The 21849-nt window shown below is 46.4% G+C and overlaps 1 protein-coding gene across 7 annotated transcripts in view; it reads left to right on the forward strand.

The window, feature by feature from the left end:
• mctp2b (multiple C2 domains, transmembrane 2b) overlaps positions 1-15260 on the forward strand; it is a 53524-nt gene extending 38264 nt beyond the window's left edge. For 3 of the 7 annotated variants that reach the window (XM_065952401.1, XM_065952397.1, XM_065952398.1), the window contains 13 exons: positions 115-208; positions 277-379; positions 476-578; positions 984-1085; positions 1744-1818; positions 4409-4528; positions 9454-9567; positions 9792-9818; positions 10687-10728; positions 11324-11433; positions 13670-13779; positions 14380-14477; positions 14690-15260. In XM_065952401.1, the coding sequence (XP_065808473.1) occupies positions 115-208; positions 277-379; positions 476-578; positions 984-1085; positions 1744-1818; positions 4409-4528; positions 9454-9567; positions 9792-9818; positions 10687-10728; positions 11324-11433; positions 13670-13779; positions 14380-14477; positions 14690-14737 (1146 nt within the window). In that variant the 3' untranslated portion in view covers positions 14738-15260. The remainder of the gene's footprint in view (positions 1-114; positions 209-276; positions 380-475; positions 579-983; positions 1086-1743; positions 1819-4408; positions 4529-9453; positions 9568-9791; positions 9819-10686; positions 10729-11323; positions 11434-13669; positions 13780-14379; positions 14478-14689) is intronic. The other 4 variants (XM_065952400.1, XM_065952403.1, XM_065952399.1 and 1 more) reach the window with 3 other exon arrangements.
• Positions 15261-21849: the final 6589 nt, after the last annotated feature.

Consider the following 21849-nt stretch of genomic DNA (forward strand, 5'->3'; position numbering starts at 1 on the left):
AAAGAGAGAGAGACCGCCCCCCCTCTGAAAACCAAATGAACATGTCTCATAATAATGGAAGTAGAAAGTTGTGTGTTCTTAAAGAACGTCTTCCTCTCTGTTCTCCGTCCTCAGAGTTTGAAGAGGTCTCTGAAGAACCTGCACGATGTGGGTTTCCTTCAAATCAAAGTGCTGAAGGCTGCAGATCTGCTGTCTGCTGATTTAAACGGTATGTCTGAAGACATTTCTGTTGGTTCTCAGTGGAGAGACGGAGGTGACCGTGTTTCTGTCCTGCAGGGAAAAGCGATCCCTTCTGTGTGCTGGAGTTAGGAAACGACAGGCTGCAGACCCACACGGTTTACAAGAGCCTGAACCCGGACTGGAACCAAGTCTTCACATTGTGAGTTGTTCTCTTTAAAGGAGCAATATGTAACTGAGCCCTAGTGTTTGAAAAGGGTACTGCAGTCTAACCTCTAAAGATTGTTTGTCTCTGCAGCCCTGTTAAAGACATTCATGATGTTCTGATGGTGACCATCTTTGATGAGGACGGAGACAAGGCGCCAGACTTCCTGGGGAAAGTCGCCATTCCTCTGCTCTCGGTACACACACCTCTCCACAAGGCCGTCATGCAGACATTAATCTATTAGAACTTATGAGTGTGTGTGTGTGTGTGTGTGTGTGTGTGTGTGTGTGTGTGTGTGTGTGTGTGTGTGTGTGTGTGTGTGTGTGTGTGTGTGTGTGTGTGTGTGTGTGTGTGTGTGTGTGTGTGTCTGTGTGTGTCTGTGTCTGTGTGAGAACTCCTAGTGTTTATGAGTGTCTGTGTGTATGTGTGTGTGTGTGTGTGTCTGTGTGTGTGTGTGTGTCTGTGTGTGTGTGTGTGTGTGAGTGTGTGTGTCCTGGTGTAAATGAAAGTGAAGCGGGCGCTCACACTCTAGACTGAGGACTTGATAAGATGTAATCCAGTTTGACTGAGGTCAGCACCTGATGCCCTTTCTATCCTGCAGATCCGCAGCGGACAGCAGACGGTCTACCCTTTGAAGAAAGAGGACCTGAGCGGACTGTCGAAGGGGACCATCACTCTGGAGCTGGAGGTTATTTTTAACCCTGTGAGTAAAAGTTCAGTGTGTAAAGAGGACTGCAGGGCGGTGCTTCATGATGCTTCCTCTTCAGGTCAGGGCGGCTCTATGGGCTCTGATTCTATGTTTCATGATGCTTCCTCTTCAGGTCAGGGCGGCTCTATGGGCTCTGATTCTATGTTTCATGATGCTTTCTCTTCAGGTCAGGGCGGCTCTATGGGGTCTGATTCTATGTTTCATGATGCTTCCTCTTCAGGTCAGGGCGGCTCTATGGGCTCTGATTCTATGTTTCATGATGCTTCCTCTTCAGGTCAGGGCGGCTCTATGGGCTCTGATTCTATGTTTCATGATGCTTTCTCTTCAGGTCAGGGCGGCTCTATGGGCTCTGATTCTATGTCTCATGATGCTTTCTCTTCAGGTCAGGGCGGCTCTATGGGCTCTGATTCTATGTCTCATGATGCTTTCTCTTCAGGTCAGGGCGGCTCTATGGGGTCTGATTCTATGTCTCATGATGCTTTCTCTTCAGGTCAGGGCGGCTCTATGGGGTCTGATTCTATGTCTCATGATGCTTTCTCTTCAGGTCAGGGCGGCTCTATGGGCTCTGATTCTATGTCTCATGATGCTTTCTCTTCAGGTCAGGGCGGCTCTATGGGGTCTGATTCTATGTCTCATGATGCTTTCTCTTCAGGTCAGGGCGAGTGTGCGGACGTTCCAGCCAAGAGAGAGGACCTTCATGGAAGACAATGCCAAGTTCTCCAAAAAGGTTTGAATCTGTTCTGAAGACCAGGGTCCTAAAGACCGGCATCCTAAAGACCGGGATCCTAAAGACCAGGGTCCTAAATACCGGGGTCCTAAAGACCAGGGTCCTAAATTCCGGTGTCCTTAAGACTGGGGTCCTAAATACCGGGGTCCTGAAGACCAGGGTCCTGAAGACCAGGGTCCTAAATACCGGGATCCTAAATATCAGTTTCCTAAAGACCAGGGTCCTAAAAACCAGTGTCCTAAAGACCGGGGTTCTAAAGACCGGGGTCCTAGAGACCGGGGTCCTGAAGACCGGGGTCCTAAAGACCGGGGTCCTTAAGACCGGGGTCCTAAAGACCAGGGTCCTAAATACCGGGGTCCTAAATACCGGGGTCCTAAAGACTGGGGTCCTGAAGACCAGGGTCCTAAAGACCAGTTTCCTAAAGACCAGGGTCCTAAAGACCAGGTTCCTAAAGACCGGGGTCCTAAAGACCAATTTCCTAAAGACCATGGTCCTAAAGACCATTTTCTTAAAGACCGGGGTCCTAAAGACCGGGGTCCTGAAGACCGGGGTCCTAAAGACCAGGGTCCTAAAGACCAGTTTCCTGAAGACCGGGGTCCTGAAGACCGGGGGATCCCAAAGACCGGGGTCCTGAAGACTGGGGTCCTGAAGACTGAGGGATCCTAAAGACTGGGGTCCTAAAGACCAGGGTCCTAAAGACCAGTTTCCTGAAGACCAGGGTCCTGAAGACCGGGGTCCTAAAGACCCGGGTCCTGAAGACCGGGGGATCCTAAAGATCGGGGTCCCCAAGACCAGGTTCCTGATCAACACCTGAAGAGTCTTTGTTATCTGTCAGGCTGCAGCAGGTCTTAATGAAAGGAACGCTTCAATGAGCGTCCATGTTTACGATATAGAGAGTTCTCTTTAGAGTTCAGAATCAGAATCAGGATCAGAATCAGGATCAGGATCAGAATCAGAATCAGAATCAGGAGCAGAATCAGAATCAGGATCAGGATCAGGATCAGGATCAGAATCAGAATCAGAATCAGAATCAGAATCAGGATCAGAATCAGAATCAGGTTTATTGATCAGGTGTGCTCACACACACAATGAATGTAACTTTAGTGAACTGTGCTCTCTTATGTTCAGGTACAACATTAAATATCAACAATAAACACAATAAGAAAAAACTAATATTTCACATGAACATGAAACTGAGTCCATTAACATGTCGATTACAGTGTTTACATAAAAAACATGACATGACGTCTTCACTGTCACTCAACAAACGCCATGACTCATCTTCTAAAACAACGCCATGACTCATCAATAAAAACAACGCCATGACTCACCAATAAAAACAACGCCATGACTCATCAATTAAAACAACGCCATGACTCACCAATAAAAACAACGCTATGACTCATCAATAAAAACAACGCCATGACTCACCAATAAAAACAACGCCATGACTCACCAATAAAAACAACGCCATGACTCATCAATAAAAACAACGCTATGACTCACCAATAAAAACAACGCCATGACTCACCAATAAAAACAACGCCATGACTCATCAATAAAAACAACGCCATGACTCATCAATGAAAACAACGCCATGACTCATCTTCTAAAAGAACGCCGTGACTCATCAATAAAAACAACGCCATGACTCATCAATAAAAACAACGCAACGCAGCCCTAAAATCCATCAGAGTCTCAGCGAGTCCTTCAGACTAATGGGACCTGGATCATCATCACGGTCCTGAGGGGACCCGGGTCATCATCACGGTCCTGAGGGGACCTGGATCATCATCCCGGTCTTGAGGGGACCCGGGTCATCATCACGGTCTTGAGGGGACCCGGGTCTTCATCACGGTCCTGAGGGGACCCGGGTCTTCATCCCGGTCCTGAGGGGACCCGGGTCATCATCACGGTCTTGAGGGGACCCGGTTCTTCATCACGGTCCTGAGGGGACCCGGGTCATCATCACGGTCTTGAGGGGACCCGGGTCTTCATCATGGTCCTGAGGGGTACCACAACGCCCTCTTCACGTGCACCAGCAGAGCGTTCATGCTGCTCCCAGCTGACGTAAAGTCCAGCTCGGGGGGGGGGGGGGGGGGTCTTTAGCTTCTTTAAAGATGAAAGAAACCGGGTCAGAAGAGGTCAAAGGTCGCTGGTCACTTAGTCCCCGTGGCGTCTGGATAATTAGAGTTAAGGAAGTAAAAACATTTAGCTGTTAGCTCAGACGCTAGGAGCACAGAGGGTCTTTCCTGGTCATGTTGAACGGGTCTTAATTGACCCCGACGGCGCCCTGTTCTGTTGCATTAGTTTGATTTACAGTGTGTAGGACAGAGTGTGAGACGGGGAGCCTGACTGTCTGTACTCCCCACAAAGACTCTTTGTTGGCAGACAATGCATCGCTTGCTAACGCTGAAATTGGCTTACACACGGCGCCCTGGGACGGTAAGGGGCGGGGTCTGTTGGACGTGTCAGTTGATAAAATCAGGTCAGATTACTGACAGAAAGTCCAAAACACATTCTCATTATTCCCCTCCCTGACTCCACATTTCAAACATCTGAAATATAATTTCGTGTTTGTGTCTTTCAGGCTCTGGCGAGGAACGTGCTGCGTGTTCAGACGCTGTACAGGGCGATCGTCTCCACGCTGCGCTACATCAAAAGCTGCTTCCAGTGGGAGAGCGTTCAGAGGAGCCTGCTCGCCTTCCTGGTGATTTAACTCTTTATCTGCATGTCTCTGTGTTTCTCTCTCACACACAATCTCAATCACTGCGCTGTCGGCGCCCGCTTGGCCCCGCCTCTGTGGCTTGCTTTTTAGGGTTGCGTGTCTCGAGGAGTTAAGCCTCAGCTGGAGCGGGGACGTCCCAGCGGACAACTCATTAACCCTCCGTCCAATCTGTGCTGGGTTTGATTTAGACCCCATCATGTAGACGTCCAATCAAAAGGCTCATTGTGTCCATCCAGCTGTTTGATACAGATGTTAGGACGGGAACACAGGACGAGCCCCTCTGAATCTTCAGTGTTAGGACGGGGACACGGGACGAGCCCCTCTGAATCTTCAGTGTTAGGACGGGAACACGGGACGAGCCCCTCTGAATCTTCAGTGTTAGGACGGGAACACAGGACGGGACACGGGACGAGCCCCTCTGAATCTTCAGTGTTAGGACGGGAACACAGGACGAGCCCCTCTGAATCTTCAGTGTTAGGACGGGAACACAGGACGGGACACGGGACGAGCCCCTCTGAATCTTCAGTGTTAGGACGGGAACACAGGACGAGCCCCTCTGAATCTTCAGTGTTAGGACGGGGACACGGGACGATCCTCTCTGAATCTTCAGTGTTAGGACGGGGACACGGGACAGGACACGGGACGAGCCCCTCTGAATCTTCAGTGTTAGGACGGGGACACGGGACGATCCTCTCTGAATCTTCAGTGTTAGGACGGGGACACAGGACGGGACACGGGACGAGCCCCTCTGAATCTTCAGTGTTAGGACGGGAACACGGGACGATCCTCTCTGAATCTTCAGTGTTAGGACGGGGACACGGGACGATCCTCTCTGAATCTTCAGTGTTAGGACGGGAACACAGGACGGGAACACGGGACGAGCCCCTCTGAATCTTCAGTGTTAGGACGGGAACACAGGACGGGAACACGGGACGAGCCCCTCTGAATCTTCAGTGTTAGGACGGGAACACAGGACGGGAACACGGGACGAGCCCCTCTGAATCTTCAGTGTTAGGACGGGGACACGGGACGATCCCCTCTGAATCTTCAGTGTTAGGACGGGGACACGGGACGAGCCCCTCTGAATCTTCAGTGTTAGGACGGGGGCGCGGGACGATCCCCTCTGAATCTTCAGTGTTAGGACGGGGACACGGGACGAGCCCCTCTGAATCTTCAGTGTTAGGACGGGGACGCGGGACGAGCCCCTCTGAATCTTCAGTTTTAGGACGGGGACACGGGACGAGCCCCTCTGAATCTTCAGTGTTAGGACGGGGACACGGGACGAGCCCCTCTGAATCTTCAGTGTTAGGACGGGGACACGGGACGAGCCCCTCTGAATCTTCAGTGTTAGGACGGGGACACGGGACGAGCCCCTCTGAATCTTCAGTGTTAGGACGGGGACGCGGGACGAGCCCCTCTGAATCTTCAGTGTTAGGACGGGAACACAGGACGAGCCCCTCTGAATCTTCAGTGTTAGGACGGGGACGCGGGACGAGCCCCTCTGAATCTTCAGTGTTAGGACGGGAACACAGGACGAGCCCCTCTGAATCTTCAGTGTTAGGACGGGAACACGGGACGAGCCCCTCTGAATCTTCAGTGTTAGGACGGGGACACGGGACGAGCCCCTCTGAATCTTCAGTGTTAGGACGGGAACACGGGACGAGCCCCTCTGAATCTTCAGTGTTAGGACGGGGACACGGGACGAGCCCCTCTGAATCTTCAGTGTTAGGACGGGGACACGGGGAGTGGCTGCTGATCTTTTTTTTTATCCTTCTCCATTCAAAGCAAACAGCCTTTTGTGTTTTAACTCTGCAGGAAACTGAGGTCATGGAGAGTTCCTCTTGTTGTTACAGTATGCGTCCTGTAGATGGCACTAAAGATTTGCTGAATGCCTTCACATGAGGCGGCTGCTGAACAGATACTGTACCCCCGCCAACAGCACACTCTGTTCAATTTGCTGTGAAAATGGGAGTTTCTGCACAGAGTTGTTATCTGATCAGAAGCTGCTGTTGGCGCTCTGAGCTGTGCGTTTAGAAATTGTGGCGTCCGGGGTCGGAGCGCTTTGAGCACAAACAGCTTTCAATGAACATGTTCAACACACACTGAGGGAGAAATAATATATACAAAAATACACAACTCCCCCTGAGAAATATTGTTGTTTAGCCTGACAGCTTCGACACACACACGCAGACACACACACACACACACACGCAGACACACACACACGCAGACACACGCACACACACGCACACACACACACACGCACACACACACAGACACAGACACACACACACACGCAGACACACACACACACACACACGCACACACACACACGCAGACACACGCACACACACACACACAGACACGCACACACACACACGCAGACACACACACACACACACACGCACACACACGCACGCACGCGCACACACACACACACACACACACACACACACACACCCTCCCACTGCTGCAGAGTGTTTGAGAGACAGTACCATCTGTACTCATGTTTTCACACTTGCTGCCTTTTCAAGCCTCAGTGAGAAGAAATCAATGTCTGCTTAATATCTCTGCATGAGAGTGATGGAGCGACGCTTCGCTCTGCATGGACAGACGAAGACGATCTACCTGCAACACCTGCCAAGTGTCACACACACCTTCATGCACAACTCTTCAGTCACAGTGTTTCCTTCTCTATCTTCACTTTATTTCATGTTTCATCTTCTTTCTCCTGCTGCATCGTCTGCAAACTCTCTCCTCCTGACAATCCCTCTTTTATAATCCTGATTGTATTCAATGTTGACGTCCTGAAATATGAAGCTTTTGTATAATCATATTGTATTTAAAGTGATGCTGGAAACCAGACATCCAGGTCTCAGAAGCTTTGGGCAGAAAATACACAAATGTAATACAAAGGAAGTGTGAATGCACAGATTCCCCCTGATCACCTCTCCAACTCTACACAATGTCTTCATCTGTTAAAAGAGTAAAATTATTTAGTAAAAAAGAAATGCCACACATTTCATTGAATGTCTGATGTGTGACGTTTGATAAAGGGCTTATTATTCGCACATCATGGAGGTGCAGAGACATTCAAAAACAGCAGCGAAAAACAGCAGAAACCAGAGAAGTTCTTAAGGTGCTGATTAAAAACAATCTTCTTCCTTTTCTTGCGGCTGTTCAGTTTTCAGAGTCAGAAAAAAGTTGCTTTCAGTTTGAGGCTCCTCAGAATCAGGAGGTGTTTCTTCTGAACTTACCTTTAACTGTTTGTCTGCATTGAGACTGAAACACACATAAAATGTGTTGTTGTTGTTGTTGTTGAGTCGATATGACACAGGTCATAACTCTTTACATATACAGTGTGTGTGTCTTTAAAACCACCAGTTAGGGATTTATTTTCTTTATGGTCTCTGAACCAGTCAGGACTTCATGTTAATGTCATTTTAAGAACCTTCCCGAATACAAATTGTGAATTTTTAACTTCAACATTTAAAGGACAGAAATGCTCATTCTAGTGTTGTCAGGTGTTATTTAGTGCTAAAATCACCGTTAGCTTGTTTGACTTTAGTGCTAAAATCACCGTTAGCTTGTTTGACTTTAGTGATAAAATCACCGTTAGCTTGTTTGACTTTAGTGCTAAAATCACAGTTAGCTTGTTTGACTTTAGTGCTAAAATCACCGTTAGCTTGTTTGAGTTTAGTGCTAAAATCACCGTTAGCTTGTTTGACTTTAGTGATAAAATCACCTTTAGCTTGTCTGACTTTAGGGATAAATCACCGTTAGCTTGTTTGACTTTAGTGCTAAAATCACCGTTAGCTTGTTTGACTTTAGTGCTAAAATCACCGTTAGCTTGTTTGACTTTAGTGCTAAAATCACCGTTAGCTTGTTTGACTTTAGTGATAAAATCACCGTTAGCTTGTTTGACTTTAGTGATAAAATCACCGTTAGCTTGTTTGACTTTAGTGCTCAAATCATTGTTAGCTGATTTAGTGAGAAATGTCTCTGGACTTCTTATTAGTTTTCCACATTGTTTAGTTTAGCGCCTGTCACTGTTCCGCGAAAGTAACTCCGCCTCTAACCCATGACTGGAGCGATGATGTCATCTGAGCATTACCGTGAACATGTTCAGTAGCTGTGCTAACGTTAGGTAGCCTCTCTCTGTGATCTGGATCGTATTTCCAGAGACCGTGTAATGCCTCTCAAGCTGAAACAAGCTTATCACCATCTTTACGGCGTGTGTATTTGTTTCCACCAGAGCGTGGGGGGACCCCTGGGACCCCTTGTGGTCATTACAAAGTCCTCACTAATAAAACAGAACCCTCTCAGAGAGGACTTGGTTTCATCTCCTCTCCCAGGATCTGCTTTGGCTCGTGATGACACAGACCGCAGCACATTAAAGCTGGGGCTGGTCGTGGCGGCGGCGGAGGATGGAGGGGGCGTGATGTCTTTACCAGATGTTCACTTCTATTAGTGCACCCCTTCCCCACGCTGTTTGGCTCGCTGCCATGTTGGCTGGCACTGCCTCTCTGACACCTTCATCCTCTTCTCGTTACCTGAGCCATGACATATGCACACGCGGCTCCCTGTGGCTGCGTGCTCGTCTTTAATGTACACCAGATGAGAGAGACGGAGCAATTAGACTAAAGTGCTTAATGTCAGTGGATATGCAGGGGGCGAGGGTGAGCTCGCCCTGCACAGCATATGCAGAATAAGCGTAGACGGGGAGCACGCCTTTGATAGTGGCGGGGTAGCCTTCATCAGCTTGACCAGTGGCGGTGTGATCAATAGCAGACGGGATCGACCTTTAGCTTGCAGGGATTCAGGATCTATTGGAAGCGTCTAAATGAAGAGGGTTTCCTTTAATCCGCCCTCACTGATGTTTGACCTCTGACCTCCTCTGCCTGCAGGTCTTTGTGGTGACCGTGTGGTACTGGGAGTTCTACATGCTGCCCTTCTTCCTGGTCCTGCTCATCTCCTGGAACTACATGCAGATCCGGTCCGGCCGCGTCCCTCAGGACCTGGTGGGTCCCTGTGTTCATGCTCATCTCTTTATTTTGTTTCTGTTTAAAAGCTGCTTTGTTTCCATAGCAACCAGCTGCGACCATCCAGCTACATGATGATAAAATAAGAAATAATACAGGAGCAAAGAAGCGACATGTGATTCTGTGTTACCACCCCCCCCCCCCCCCCGTGATATTTGTGGTCTGACAGGATGGGGCTGTATCTCTGTTTCTTGTGTGTGCAGCAGCAGCGTCATCCTCTCAGGCTGAAGGTTAGAAATGATGAACCAAAGGTCTTTGTTAAAAAGTTGTGACAGGAGGTAGATGAAATGTTCAAATGCTGATTTTATTTTGAAGTCTGTCGATGTCACAAATGAATGTGATGAGTTTCAGGAGCTTCTATTATTTCATTATTAATCTGCCAGTCATTCATCATTATTATTCACATTATTATTCTGATTCTATAAAAAGGTTCAGCACAGTTTCTAATGTGTTCTGATTGGTTCTTTTGATAGACTTCCTGTCAGCAGGAACAGCTGGAAGCTGCAGGAATATCTCAACCTATTCATCAAATTCTAAACTTTATTTTCCCTTCAACCGATCCATCAATCAATCAATCAATCAATCAATCAATCAATCAATCAATCAATCAGTCAATCCATCAATCAATCAACCAATCAACCAACCACTCAATCAATCAATCAGTCAATCCATCAATCAACCGATCCATCAATCAATCAATCAATCAATCAATCAATCAATCAATCAATCAATCAGTCAATCCATCAATCAATCAACCAACCAACCAACCAATCAACCAATCAACCAATCAATAAATCAATCAGTCAATCAGTCAATCAATCAGTCAACCAATCAACCAATCAATAAATCAATCAGTCAATCAGTCAATCAACCAACCAATCAACCAATCAATAAATCAATAAATCAATCAGTCAATCAACCAATCAATCAACCCTCGAGGTCCCTGCTGGTCCTGCTGACCCTCGAGTTCACTTCTCGCCCTGACCCTGTCTGCTGCTGAACTTCACTCAGAGCCCCAGAATGAGAAAATGTGCAATAATCCATCATCATTAAGGCCCCTGGTTGTGATGTGTAATGGAGTTCTGTGTTTTCTTCCAGGAGAGTATGGATGTGGGAGAGGAAGAGGAGGATGATGAGAAGGTACGTACCTGGTCTGTGACTTCCTGTTCACTCAGCGTCTCCTCTCATTCAAAGTCTGCTTTTTATCTGCGGCTACATTTTGATTCCTGACACCAGATCTAGCATGTCTTTGTAAACACTGAGCTAATGCAGACCACAGCAAGGGGCGGGGCGGGGCGGGGCGGGGCGGGGCGGGGCGGGGCGGGCAGGGTGGGAAGGGGGTCCTGAGCTTAACAAGCTGCTGTGCATCAATATGGAACTAATGGCCCACGGCGGTTAGCAGAACTAATCCTAAACCCACACCTAAATCCTCCACCCTTCTTATGAACATATAAGAAAACGGTTAACCTTTATGTTTGTGACGTTAACGTCGTGGGCGGGGCCAATGATCTGAAAGGTTAGGCCAGTAATGTCGGCTCGATGTTAGCCAAGAAGCTAACGCTAATGCTACTGATCAACTAGCATTCGCTAATAACATGCTGTCTTCAGAGAGCCCGTCGACCTCTCATGAGTCCAAATCTCTGGTTGGATCTGGACCCTCTCAGAGTGTCATCAGTTTCTTCCTGTGTTTGTTTGTTTGTTTGTTTATTTGTTTGTTTGTTTGTTTGTTTCCGAGGAGTCGGAAAGACGCGGGCTGATGGAGAAGATCCACATGGTCCAGGAAACCATCGTCACCCTCCAGACGCTGCTGGACGAGATCGCATGTTTCGGAGAGCGGATTAAAAAGTAAAAGATTTCAAATAGGAAGTAAAAGATTACAAACAGGAAGTAAAAGATTACAAACATTAAAGATTTCATACAGGAAGTAAAAGATTACAAACAGGAAGTAAAAGATTACAAACATTAAAGATTTAATACAGGAAGTAAAAGATTTCAAACAGGAAGTAAAAGATTAAAAACATTAAAGATTTCAAACAGGAAGTAAAAGATTACAAACATTAAAGATTTCATACAGGAAGTAAAAGATTTCATACAGGAAGTAAAAGATTTCAAACAGGAAGTAAAAGATTTCAAACAGGAAGTAAAAGATTTCAAACAGGAAGGGAAAGATTTCAAACAGGACCTGACTCTGGACTGGACTCTGGACCGGAATCTGGACTGGACTCTGGACCTGACTCTGGACTGGACTCTGGACCGGTCTCTGGACCGGATTCAGGACCGGACTCTGGACTGGACTCTGGACCTGACTCTGGACCGGACTCTGTACTCTGGACTGGACTCTGGACCTGATTCTGTACTCTGGACTGGACTCTAGACTGGACTCTGGACTGGACTCTGGACCTGACTCTGGACCGGATTCTGTACTCTGGACTGGACTCTGGACCTGATTCTGTACTCTGGACCTGATTCTGTACTCTGGACTGGACTCTGGACTGGACTCTGGACTGGATTCTGGACCTGACTCTGGACTGGACTCTGGACCTGACTCTGGACCGGACTCTGTACTCTGGACCTGACTCTGGACCTGACTCTGGACCTGACTCTGGACCGGACTCTGTACTCTGGACTGGACTCTGGACCTGACTCTGGACTGGACTCTGGACCTGACTCTGGACCGGACTCTGTACTCTGGACTGGACTCTGGACCTGATTCTGTACTCTGGACTGGACTCTGGACCTGACTCTGGACCTGACTCTGGACCGAACTCTGGACTCTGGACCTGACTCTGGACCGGACTCTGTACTCTGGACTGGACTCTGGACTGGACTCTTGACTGGACTCTGGACTGGACTCTGGACCGGACTCTGTACTCTGGACTGGACTCTGGACCGGAATCTGGACTGGACTCTGGACCTGACTCTGGACTGGACTCTGGACCGGTCTCTGGACCGGATTCAGGACCGGACTCTGGACTGGACTCTGGACCTGACTCTGGACCGGACTCTGTACTCTGGACTGGACTCTGGACCTGATTCTGTACTCTGGACTGGACTCTAGACTGGACTCTGGACTGGACTCTGGACCTGACTCTGGACCGGATTCTGTACTCTGGACTGGACTCTGGACCTGATTCTGTACTCTGGACCTGATTCTGTACTCTGGACTGGACTCTGGACTGGACTCTGGACTGGATTCTGGACCTGACTCTGGACTGGACTCTGGACCTGACTCTGGACCGGACTCTGTACTCTGGACCTGACTCTGGACCTGACTCTGGACCTGACTCTGGACCGGACTCTGTACTCTGGACTGGACTCTGGACCTGACTCTGGACTGGACTCTGGACCTGACTCTGGACCGGACTCTGTACTCTGGACTGGACTCTGGACCTGATTCTGTACTCTGGACTGGACTCTGGACCTGACTCTGGACCTGACTCTGGACCGAACTCTGGACTCTGGACCTGACTCTGGACCGGACTCTGTACTCTGGACTGGACTCTGGACTGGACTCTTGACTGGACTCTGGACTGGACTCTGGACCGGACTCTGTACTGGACTCTGGACCGGACTCTGTACTCTGGACTGGACTCTGGACCTGACTCTGGACTGGACTCTGGACCTGACTCTGGACTGGACTCTGGACCTGACTCTGGACCTGACTCTGGACCGGACTCTGTACTCTGGACTGGACTCTGGACCGGACTCTGGACCGAACTCTGGACTCTGGACCCTGGACCTGACTCTGGACCGAACTCTGGACTCTGGACTGGACTCTGGACCTGACTCTGGACTGGACTCTAGACCTGACTCTGGACCTGACTCTGGACCGGACTCTGGACCGAACTCTGGACTGGACTCTGGACCTGACTCTGGACCTGACTCTGGACTGGACTCTGGACCTGACTCTGGACCTGACTCTGTACTCTGGACTGGACTCTGGACCTGACTCTGGACCGAACTCTGGACTCTGGACCCTGGACCTGACTCTGGACCGAACTCTGGACTCTGGACTGGACTTGAGACTTTGTCCCACCTCTGGTTCAAACTGATCAGTCTGACTTACTTCCTGTTCTTTCAGCACTTTTAATTGGTCGGTGCCCTTTCTGTCCATGCTGGCTTTCCTGATCTTCGTCATGGCAACGATCCTGACGTACTACATCCCCGTACGTTACATCGTGCTGATATGGGGTGAGTCAAGATCCTGGCGATTAGGATGTGTGTGTGTGTGTGTGTGTGTGTGTGTGTGTGTGTGTGTGTGTGTGTGTGTGTGTGTGTGTGTGTGTGTGTGTGTGTGTGTGTGTGTGTGTGTGTGTGTGTGTGTGTGTGTGTGTGTGTGTGTGTGTGTGTACAGACACAAAGAGAAACACGTCTCTGAGTCTTCATGAGGGAAACATGTGATAAAGAAAGCACCATGACTTATTATATATTGTATGAAATATTATATATTTTATGTTTTCACATCTTCAGGAAAACATTAGGGAACACTTTGTCCACAGGGGGCGCCAAAAACACTAAAATCTTTAAATCCTGTTTAAGAAGTAAAAACATATTATTTTCTACGGTGAGCCTAAAGGGACAAAAGAAGATGAGATGATGAAGATGAATTAAATCTCCTGTTGTTGTTAACAGTATCACAGGACTCGTCTCCATGACGACAGTCCAATGTTTACTCCGTGCTGTAAAGTGAAAGTAAAGAGGCCTCACAGGCGGCGTCCTGTTTGTGTGGAAACAAGGAGCAGCCACAGGAGACTAGAGCTAATCATATGTTGGTGTCCGCGTCTGTTTTAGGTATCAATAAATTCACCAAGAGACTACGGAACCCGTACAGCATCGACAACAATGAAGTGCTGGATTTCCTGTCCAGGGTGCCGTCAGACGTGCAGAAGGTAAGCCGGCCAGGAAGCCCCAAATCCCTGAGCCCTGCAGAGTCTCTGTAATTAGCTCATCCTCTATCATTATGGAGTCCTGTTTAATTCCTGCTGTGTTTTGGTCATGATGCCTCCCTGATGGAGGTCTGCTGTTCCCATGAACTCACAAACACCTCCATCTTTAATGTAGGAGCCATCCCGCCATCCTCACGTCTTCTTGTTTCATTCAGGTTCAGTTCAGTGAGATCCGAGGCAGCAGGAAGAAGAAGATCTTATAGGAGGAGGAGGACCTGATGATGCTTCCACCTGAAAAAACAACGTCGTGCGGAACGCCATCTTGCAGAACGCCGTGCAGAGTGGCGTTGTGCAGAGTGGCGTTGTGCAGAGTGGCGTTCTTCACAGCGTTGGGGGGATGTGGAGCAGCTGGTAAAGACTTTCTGCACGCTGTCACAGACTCATCTGATTGTTTGAACAGTTTCTTCGATCAGCTGATCTTCTCTCCCTGAAGCGTTCATATATTCTATAAACTTTATTACACAGTTCAGATGTTTTGTTTTACAGATTGAATGATTTATAATGTTTTATGTCTGAGAGCTTTAAGTGCCTCCCTGAGCTCGTCTCGGGCTGCAGATGTTTTATTTTACAGATTTGAATTATGGTTTATAATGTTTTATACTCTCTGAGACCTTCCCTCCCTGAGCTCGTCTCAGGCTGCAGATGTTTGCACACATCACTTTATTTATTAACAGCCGTCATGATGATGTCTTTGTTTTCCTGCAGTAATAAAAGCTTTCGACCTCACACTGAGTCTGTTCCTTCTCTGCACACTCCCTCGTCTCTGTGCCGCAGGATAGTGGGCGTCTAACAGCATCCCCCCCCTCATTAGGCTTTCATGAAGCGAGGCTCCCTGCTGTGCTGATGGCCCCCGGGCGTCGCTGCGAGCACGAGGACCTGGATGACCTCCTCTCAGCTGCTGATGAGGAGCACGAGGTCTCCACAAGCAGACACAAGCAGCTCCAATTTAGGGATTGGAGAAGGCGAGTAGTTAAGATGTTGACGTTGTCAGTAAGCGAGGGATTTCTGCCTTTTAAGTCGGAACGCGTGGGCGCACATTGTGCAGCCTCCGACACGAGGAACGAGGAAGAACCAATCATATTCAAGCAGAAGTTAAAGAAGTGATGTGATTATAGAAATCATTGAATCACTCCTTAAAGACATTGTGTAGCTGTGTGTCTCTAATGGTGACTTAGGAGCTGCTGTGAAGGTCACTTGAAGGTCGTCTCGTGACACTTCTCGCTTCAGCATCAATATGTAGAGGCGGCATTACACGTCACATCAACGCTCATACGGGAGACAGAAATACAACATCTGGTTGGTGAAACTCACATTAATTGTCTGCTGCAGGTTTTCAATCAGAAATATCAAACATGTTTAATATTTATGTTTTATATATAATATATATATATTTTATAATTTAATATTTATGCTCCAACGCGATACAATAATCTACGACACAAACAGCCTCAAATTAGGCCACTCCCCCTGATCGTTGAAGCCTAAAGCGTGGAGTGTGCTATCAGAGTTTCAGCTGTTTCCACGGCAACAGGTGTGTTCACTTTCTGCAGCACTTCACCTTCGGACTGCTCTCTAAAAGTTGATATTGAATTATCATGACAGAGGCTTGAGTGTGGTTAACCTTCATGCAGAAAGCTGATTGGTTCCAATCCAAACACTTGTCAGATCATCCCAAGCAGTCGAGTCATATCTGATCATGAGAAGAGGAGCTGGATTCAAACAGAGTCTGTTGGATCTGGTTCTTTAACGTTTTTGCTCCGTCTTGACATAGTAACCCTTTAGATGCCTCTCGGTGATGTAGTGTAACATGAAACTGTGTTTGTGAGGGATACTTTCAGCTGCGGATGGATTTACAGCATCAGGCCCATCCAACCCAACGATGAACTCATCATGTTAGCGCTAATGCTAATGCTAAGTATATGACCTGATCAATCAAGTGTTATCTCAAGACACTTTACAAAAAGCAGGTAAAATACCTTACTCATTGTTATGTTACAAAAAGCAGGTAAAAGACCTTACTCATTGTTATGTTACAAAAAGCAGGTAAAAGACCTTACTCATTGTTATGTTACAAAAAGCAGGTAAAAGACCTTACTCATTGTTATGTTACAAAAAGCAGGTAAAAGACCTTACTCATTGTTATGATACAAAAAGCAGGTAAAAAGACCTTACTCATTGTTATGTTACAAAAAGCAGGTAAAACACCTTACTCATTGTTATGTTACAAAAAGCAGGTAAAACACCTTACTCATTGTTATGTTACAAAGATCCGGCCTATCCATCATGAGCACTTTAGCAAAGCAGCAAAAGTTACAGTGGTAAGAAGAAACTGCCTTATTAAAAGGCAGAAATCTTCGGCCGGATCCTCGGCTCATGACGAAACAGCCTTCACAGGTCTAGACTGCAACGGGGTTGGAAAGGGATAGGGGGAGAGATGGGATAAGATGCAGGAAGAAGGATAGGTCGAGGTGGTGTCCAGCACACGATGTGGGCTTCATAGATAACTGGCAGTCTTTTTGGGGAAAACCTGGTCTGCTAGCTAGAGACGGCATCCATCCCACTTTGGACGGTGCAGCTCTATTATCTAGAAACATAGCAGAGGTTATTAGTCCAAAACCTTGACAACAACACAGAGTTCAGACCAGGAGGCAGAGCTGCAGTCTTACACTTAGATCTGTCTCCCAGTCACTATAGCTGTAATTCTGAATCGAACTGTAGTTATACTATAGGTACTGTGTCTGTCCCCCGGCCCAGACCCGTTTTTATAAGTCATCCAAACGGCGTAAATCGTCAAAATCTCATTAGAATCAAAACTACGAATACGATTTTGCTAAAAAATCAGAAGATTCACTGCAGACTTTTGAACATTAGGTCCTTAGCATCCAAATCTCTTTTAGTAAATGATCTGATATCAGATCAGCATATTGATTTACTTTTTTTGACTGAAACCTGGCTGTGTCGAGATGAATATGTTCGTTTAAATGAAATAAATGAGTTTCTATCTGAATAATTGTTGTAGGTGACTTCAATATCCATGTGGATGTTGATAATGATATCCTTAGCACAGCTTTTATGTCATTATTAGACTCTATTGGTTTCACCCAGGGTGTAAACGAACCTACTCATCGTTTTAACCACACCCTGGATCTTGTTTTAGCTTATGGCAGGGGTGCCCAACCTTTTTTGAACCAAGATCTACTTTTAAAGTTACCAGTCTGCCGAGAGCTACCAGTCCACAGTGAGCCATAGCCTTTACCAACAGCCTACAAACGCATTTAATACTCAAACAACAAACAGAAAATAATAAATGAGAGTTCTGTAAAAAATAATGCAATATCGACATACTTTTTTTTAAACTCTTATTTTAGGGTAGGCTACAATTTAGTATTAAGTTTGTATTTATATCACATATGTTTTCCCCTTAATTTAGTTTACAACAAACAACTTTAATCTGTGTGGAGATGTTCACAGACTACAGCAGGCTGCTGTGAGATGATTTCGCTTTTGTTAAATTAGCTGCAGACACGGTGAGAGTGAACGGAGTAAAGTCCAACCGACCGTTTGACTGGGTCACGTGTGTTCCCGCCTCGGTCCGTACGGATCACGGATCAACTGTGTGCTGTAGCACTAAAAGTAAAAAGTAAAAAGGTTTGCGTGGTGGCTGGCGCTCCAGTGCAAGTGTGTGCGTTTGCGCTGTTTGTTGGTGTGCCCCGCGATGCTCACAGTCATGACAGCAGAGAGGAGCAGAAAAAAGTAGCTGCAGCTTCATCAAATGCGCTTAATACTCGTAGCATAGTTTCTATATGTGACTTTTTGGTAAAACATTTACCCCCCGGTTTTACCTGCGCGTCATTGCGCATGCCTGCACTCTCTCTTGCGCGCTCTCTCTCTCTCTCTATCTCCGCCACTCACTCTCTCATGCACGCAACAATTTCATGAATAAATGAAAAATTAAATACAAACAAGTCGGAAGTATACTTGGCTCCCCACACAGGTATCGTGTGTGGGAAAAACTGCAATGAGATGAAATTGAAATCACTTTTCTATTTTACAATTGTATTTTATATTGACTAAACATCTCGCGATCGACTGAGAATCAGTCAGCGATCTACCTGTCGATCGCGATCGACTGTTTGGGCACCCCTGGCTTATGGCATTGAAATCCAAAACCTTACAGTTTTCCTAGAAAATCCTCTTCTATCAGACCATTTTCTTATTACATTCGACTTTGTCCTGCCAGAATTACCTCTGCTTGGAAGAGGTGTGCTCTCTAGAAGTTTATCTGATAGTGCTGTTGCTAGATTTAAGGAAGCTATTTTAGCTGCTTTTGATTCAGTACCGTGTTTCAACCCAGTTGGAAACTCTTATGATAGCTTTAGTCCCTCTCAGCTAGATCAGTTTGTTGATAGTGCAGTGGATTCACTGAGAGTTACTCTGGATTCGATTGCTCCCCTAAAACAGAAGGTTATCAAACAACAGAGACTAGCTCCATGGTTCAACTCAAACCCGTACTCTAAAACAAACGTCGCGGAATTTTGAAAGAATATGGCACTCTACCAAAACGGTAGAATCTCGTTTATTCTGGCAGGATAGTCATAGAAGATACATGAAGGCTCTATGTCACGCTCGAGCTGCCTACTACTCCTCTCTAATCGAGGAAAACAAAAGCAATCCTAGATACCTTTTCAGCACTGTAGCCAGGCTGACAGAGAGTCATGGCTCCATTGAGCCTTGTATTCCTTTAGCCCTCAGCAGTAATGATTTCCTGAGCTTTTTCAACAACAAAATTCTAGACATCAGAGAGAAAATTGGTAACCTCCTGCCCTTACCTGGTGCAGATATGTTTGATACGACAGAGACAACTCCAGGACCAGATATTAGTCTCAACTGTTTTTCTCCTATCGACCTTTCAGAGCTATATTCCATTTTTTCTGCGTCGAAACCGTCAACCTGTCTTTTAGACCCAATCCCAACCAAGCTGTTCAAGGAAGTCTTTCCTTTAGTTAGCAACTCTATATTAGTTATGATCAATTCGTCTTTACTGGCAGGCTATGTACCACAGGCATTTAAAGTAGCGGTAATCAAACCTCTACTTAAAAAGCCTACTCTAGATTCAGGAACTCTAGCTAACTACAGGCCTATATCCAACCTTCCTTTTATCTCAAAGATCCTGAAGAAGGTGGTAGCTAATCAGCTGTGTGACTTTCTCCGTGACATCAGTTTATTTGAGGAGTTTCAGTCAGGATTTAGAGTCCACCATAACACTGAGACTGCACTAGTTAAAGTTACAAATGATCTACTTCTAGCTTCAGACAGGGGACTTCTCTCTGTGCTCGTCTTGTTAGATCTTAGTGTTGCTTTTGACACCATTGACCATCAGATCCTATTATACAGACTAGAACATTTACTTGGAATTACAGGGACTGCTTTAAGTTGGTTTGAATCCTACTTACCAGACCGATCTCAGTTTGTACATGTTAATGATGAGTCCTCTATGCACACCAAAGTTAACCATGGAGTGCCACAAGGTTCAGTGCTTGGACCAATTCTCTTTACATTATATATGCTTCCTCTGGGAAATATTATGAGGAAACACTCCTTACAGTTTCATTGTTATGCAGATGATACTCAGCTTTATGTATCAATGAAGCACGATGGCACCAGTCAGTTATGTCAGCTAGAAACGTGCCTTAAGGACGTTAGGACCTGGATGACCAGAAATATTTTGCTACTTAACTCAGAAAAGACTGAAGTTATTGTGCTAGGCCCTAAGAACCTCAGAGAGACTTTTTCTAGTGATTTGACTGTCCTTAGTGACATCAGCCTAGCATCTAGCACCACTGTTAGGAATCTAGGAGTTCTATTTGATCAAGATATGTCTTTTAGCTCTAACATCAGGCAAGTTTCAAGAACAGCTTATTTTCACCTTCGTAATATATCCTGTCGCAAAATGATGAAGAAAAACTAGTTCATGCATTTGTTACCTCCAGGTTGGATTATTGTAATTCTCTTTTGTCAGGGTGCTCTGGCAAGTCTCTAAAGACTCTTCAACTGGTCCAGAACGCTGCAGCTCGTGTACTGACCAGAACCAGGAAAAGGGACCACATTACTCCTGTCTTGGCTTCTCTGCACTGGCTCCCTATACAGTCTAGAGTAGAATTCAAGATCCTTCTTCTGACTTAAAAAGCTCTAAATGGCCAGGCACCATCTTATCTTAAGGAGCTACTAGTGCCGTACTGTCCCTCGAGAGCGTTGCGGTCCCGGAGTGCAGGCCTGCTAGTGGTACCTACAGTCTCTAAGTGTACTATGGGGGGTAAAGCCTTCAGTTATTGGGCTCCTCTCCTCTGGAACTGCCTTCCAGCCGGGGTCCGGGAGGCAGACACAGTCTGTATTTTTAAGAATAAAAAAAAGGACATATCTTGATAAAATAGAACTCCTAGATTCCTAACAGTGGTGCTAGATGCCAGGCTGATGTCATTAAGGACAGTCAAATCACTAGAAAAAGTCTCTCTGAGGTTTTTAGGGCCTAGCACAATAACTTCAGTCTTGTCTGAGTTAAGTAGCAAAACATTTCTGGTCATCCAGGTCCTAACGTCCTTAAGGCACGTTTCTAGCTTACATAACTGATTGGTGCCATCGGGCTTCATTGATACATAAAGCTGAGTATCATCTGCATAACAATGAAACTGTATGGAGTGTTTCCTCATAATATTTCACAGAGGAAGCATATATAATGTAAAGAGAATTGGTCCAAGCACTGAACCTTGTGGCACTCCATGGTTAACTTTGGTGTGCTTAGAGGACTTATCATTAACATGTACAAACTGAGATCGGTCTGATAAGTAGGATTCAAACCAACTTAAAGCAGTCCCTGTAATTCCAAGTAAATGTTCTAGTCTGTATAATAGGATCTGATGGTCAATGGTGTCAAAAGCAACACTAAGATCTAACAAGATGAGCACAGAGAGAAGTCCCCTGTCTGAAGCTAGAAGTAGATTGTTTGTAACTTTAACTAGCGCAGTCTCAGTGCTATGGTGGACTCTAAATCCTGACTGAAACTCCTCGAATAAATTGTTGTCATGGAGAAAGTCACACAGCTGATTAGCTACCACCTTCTCCAGGATCTTTGAGATAAAAGGAAGGTTGGATATAGGCCTGTAGTTAGCTAGAGTTCCTGATTCTAGAGTAGGCTTTTTGAGTAGAGGTTTGATTACCGCTACTTTAAATGCCTGTGGTACATAGCCTGCCAGTAAAGACGAATTGATCATATCTAATATAAAGTTGCTAACTAAGGGAAAGACTTCCTTAAACAGCT

The sequence above is a fragment of the Labrus bergylta genome, chromosome 3 (assembly GCF_963930695.1).
Source record: "Labrus bergylta chromosome 3, fLabBer1.1, whole genome shotgun sequence".
Lineage (NCBI taxonomy): Eukaryota > Metazoa > Chordata > Actinopteri > Labriformes > Labridae > Labrus > Labrus bergylta.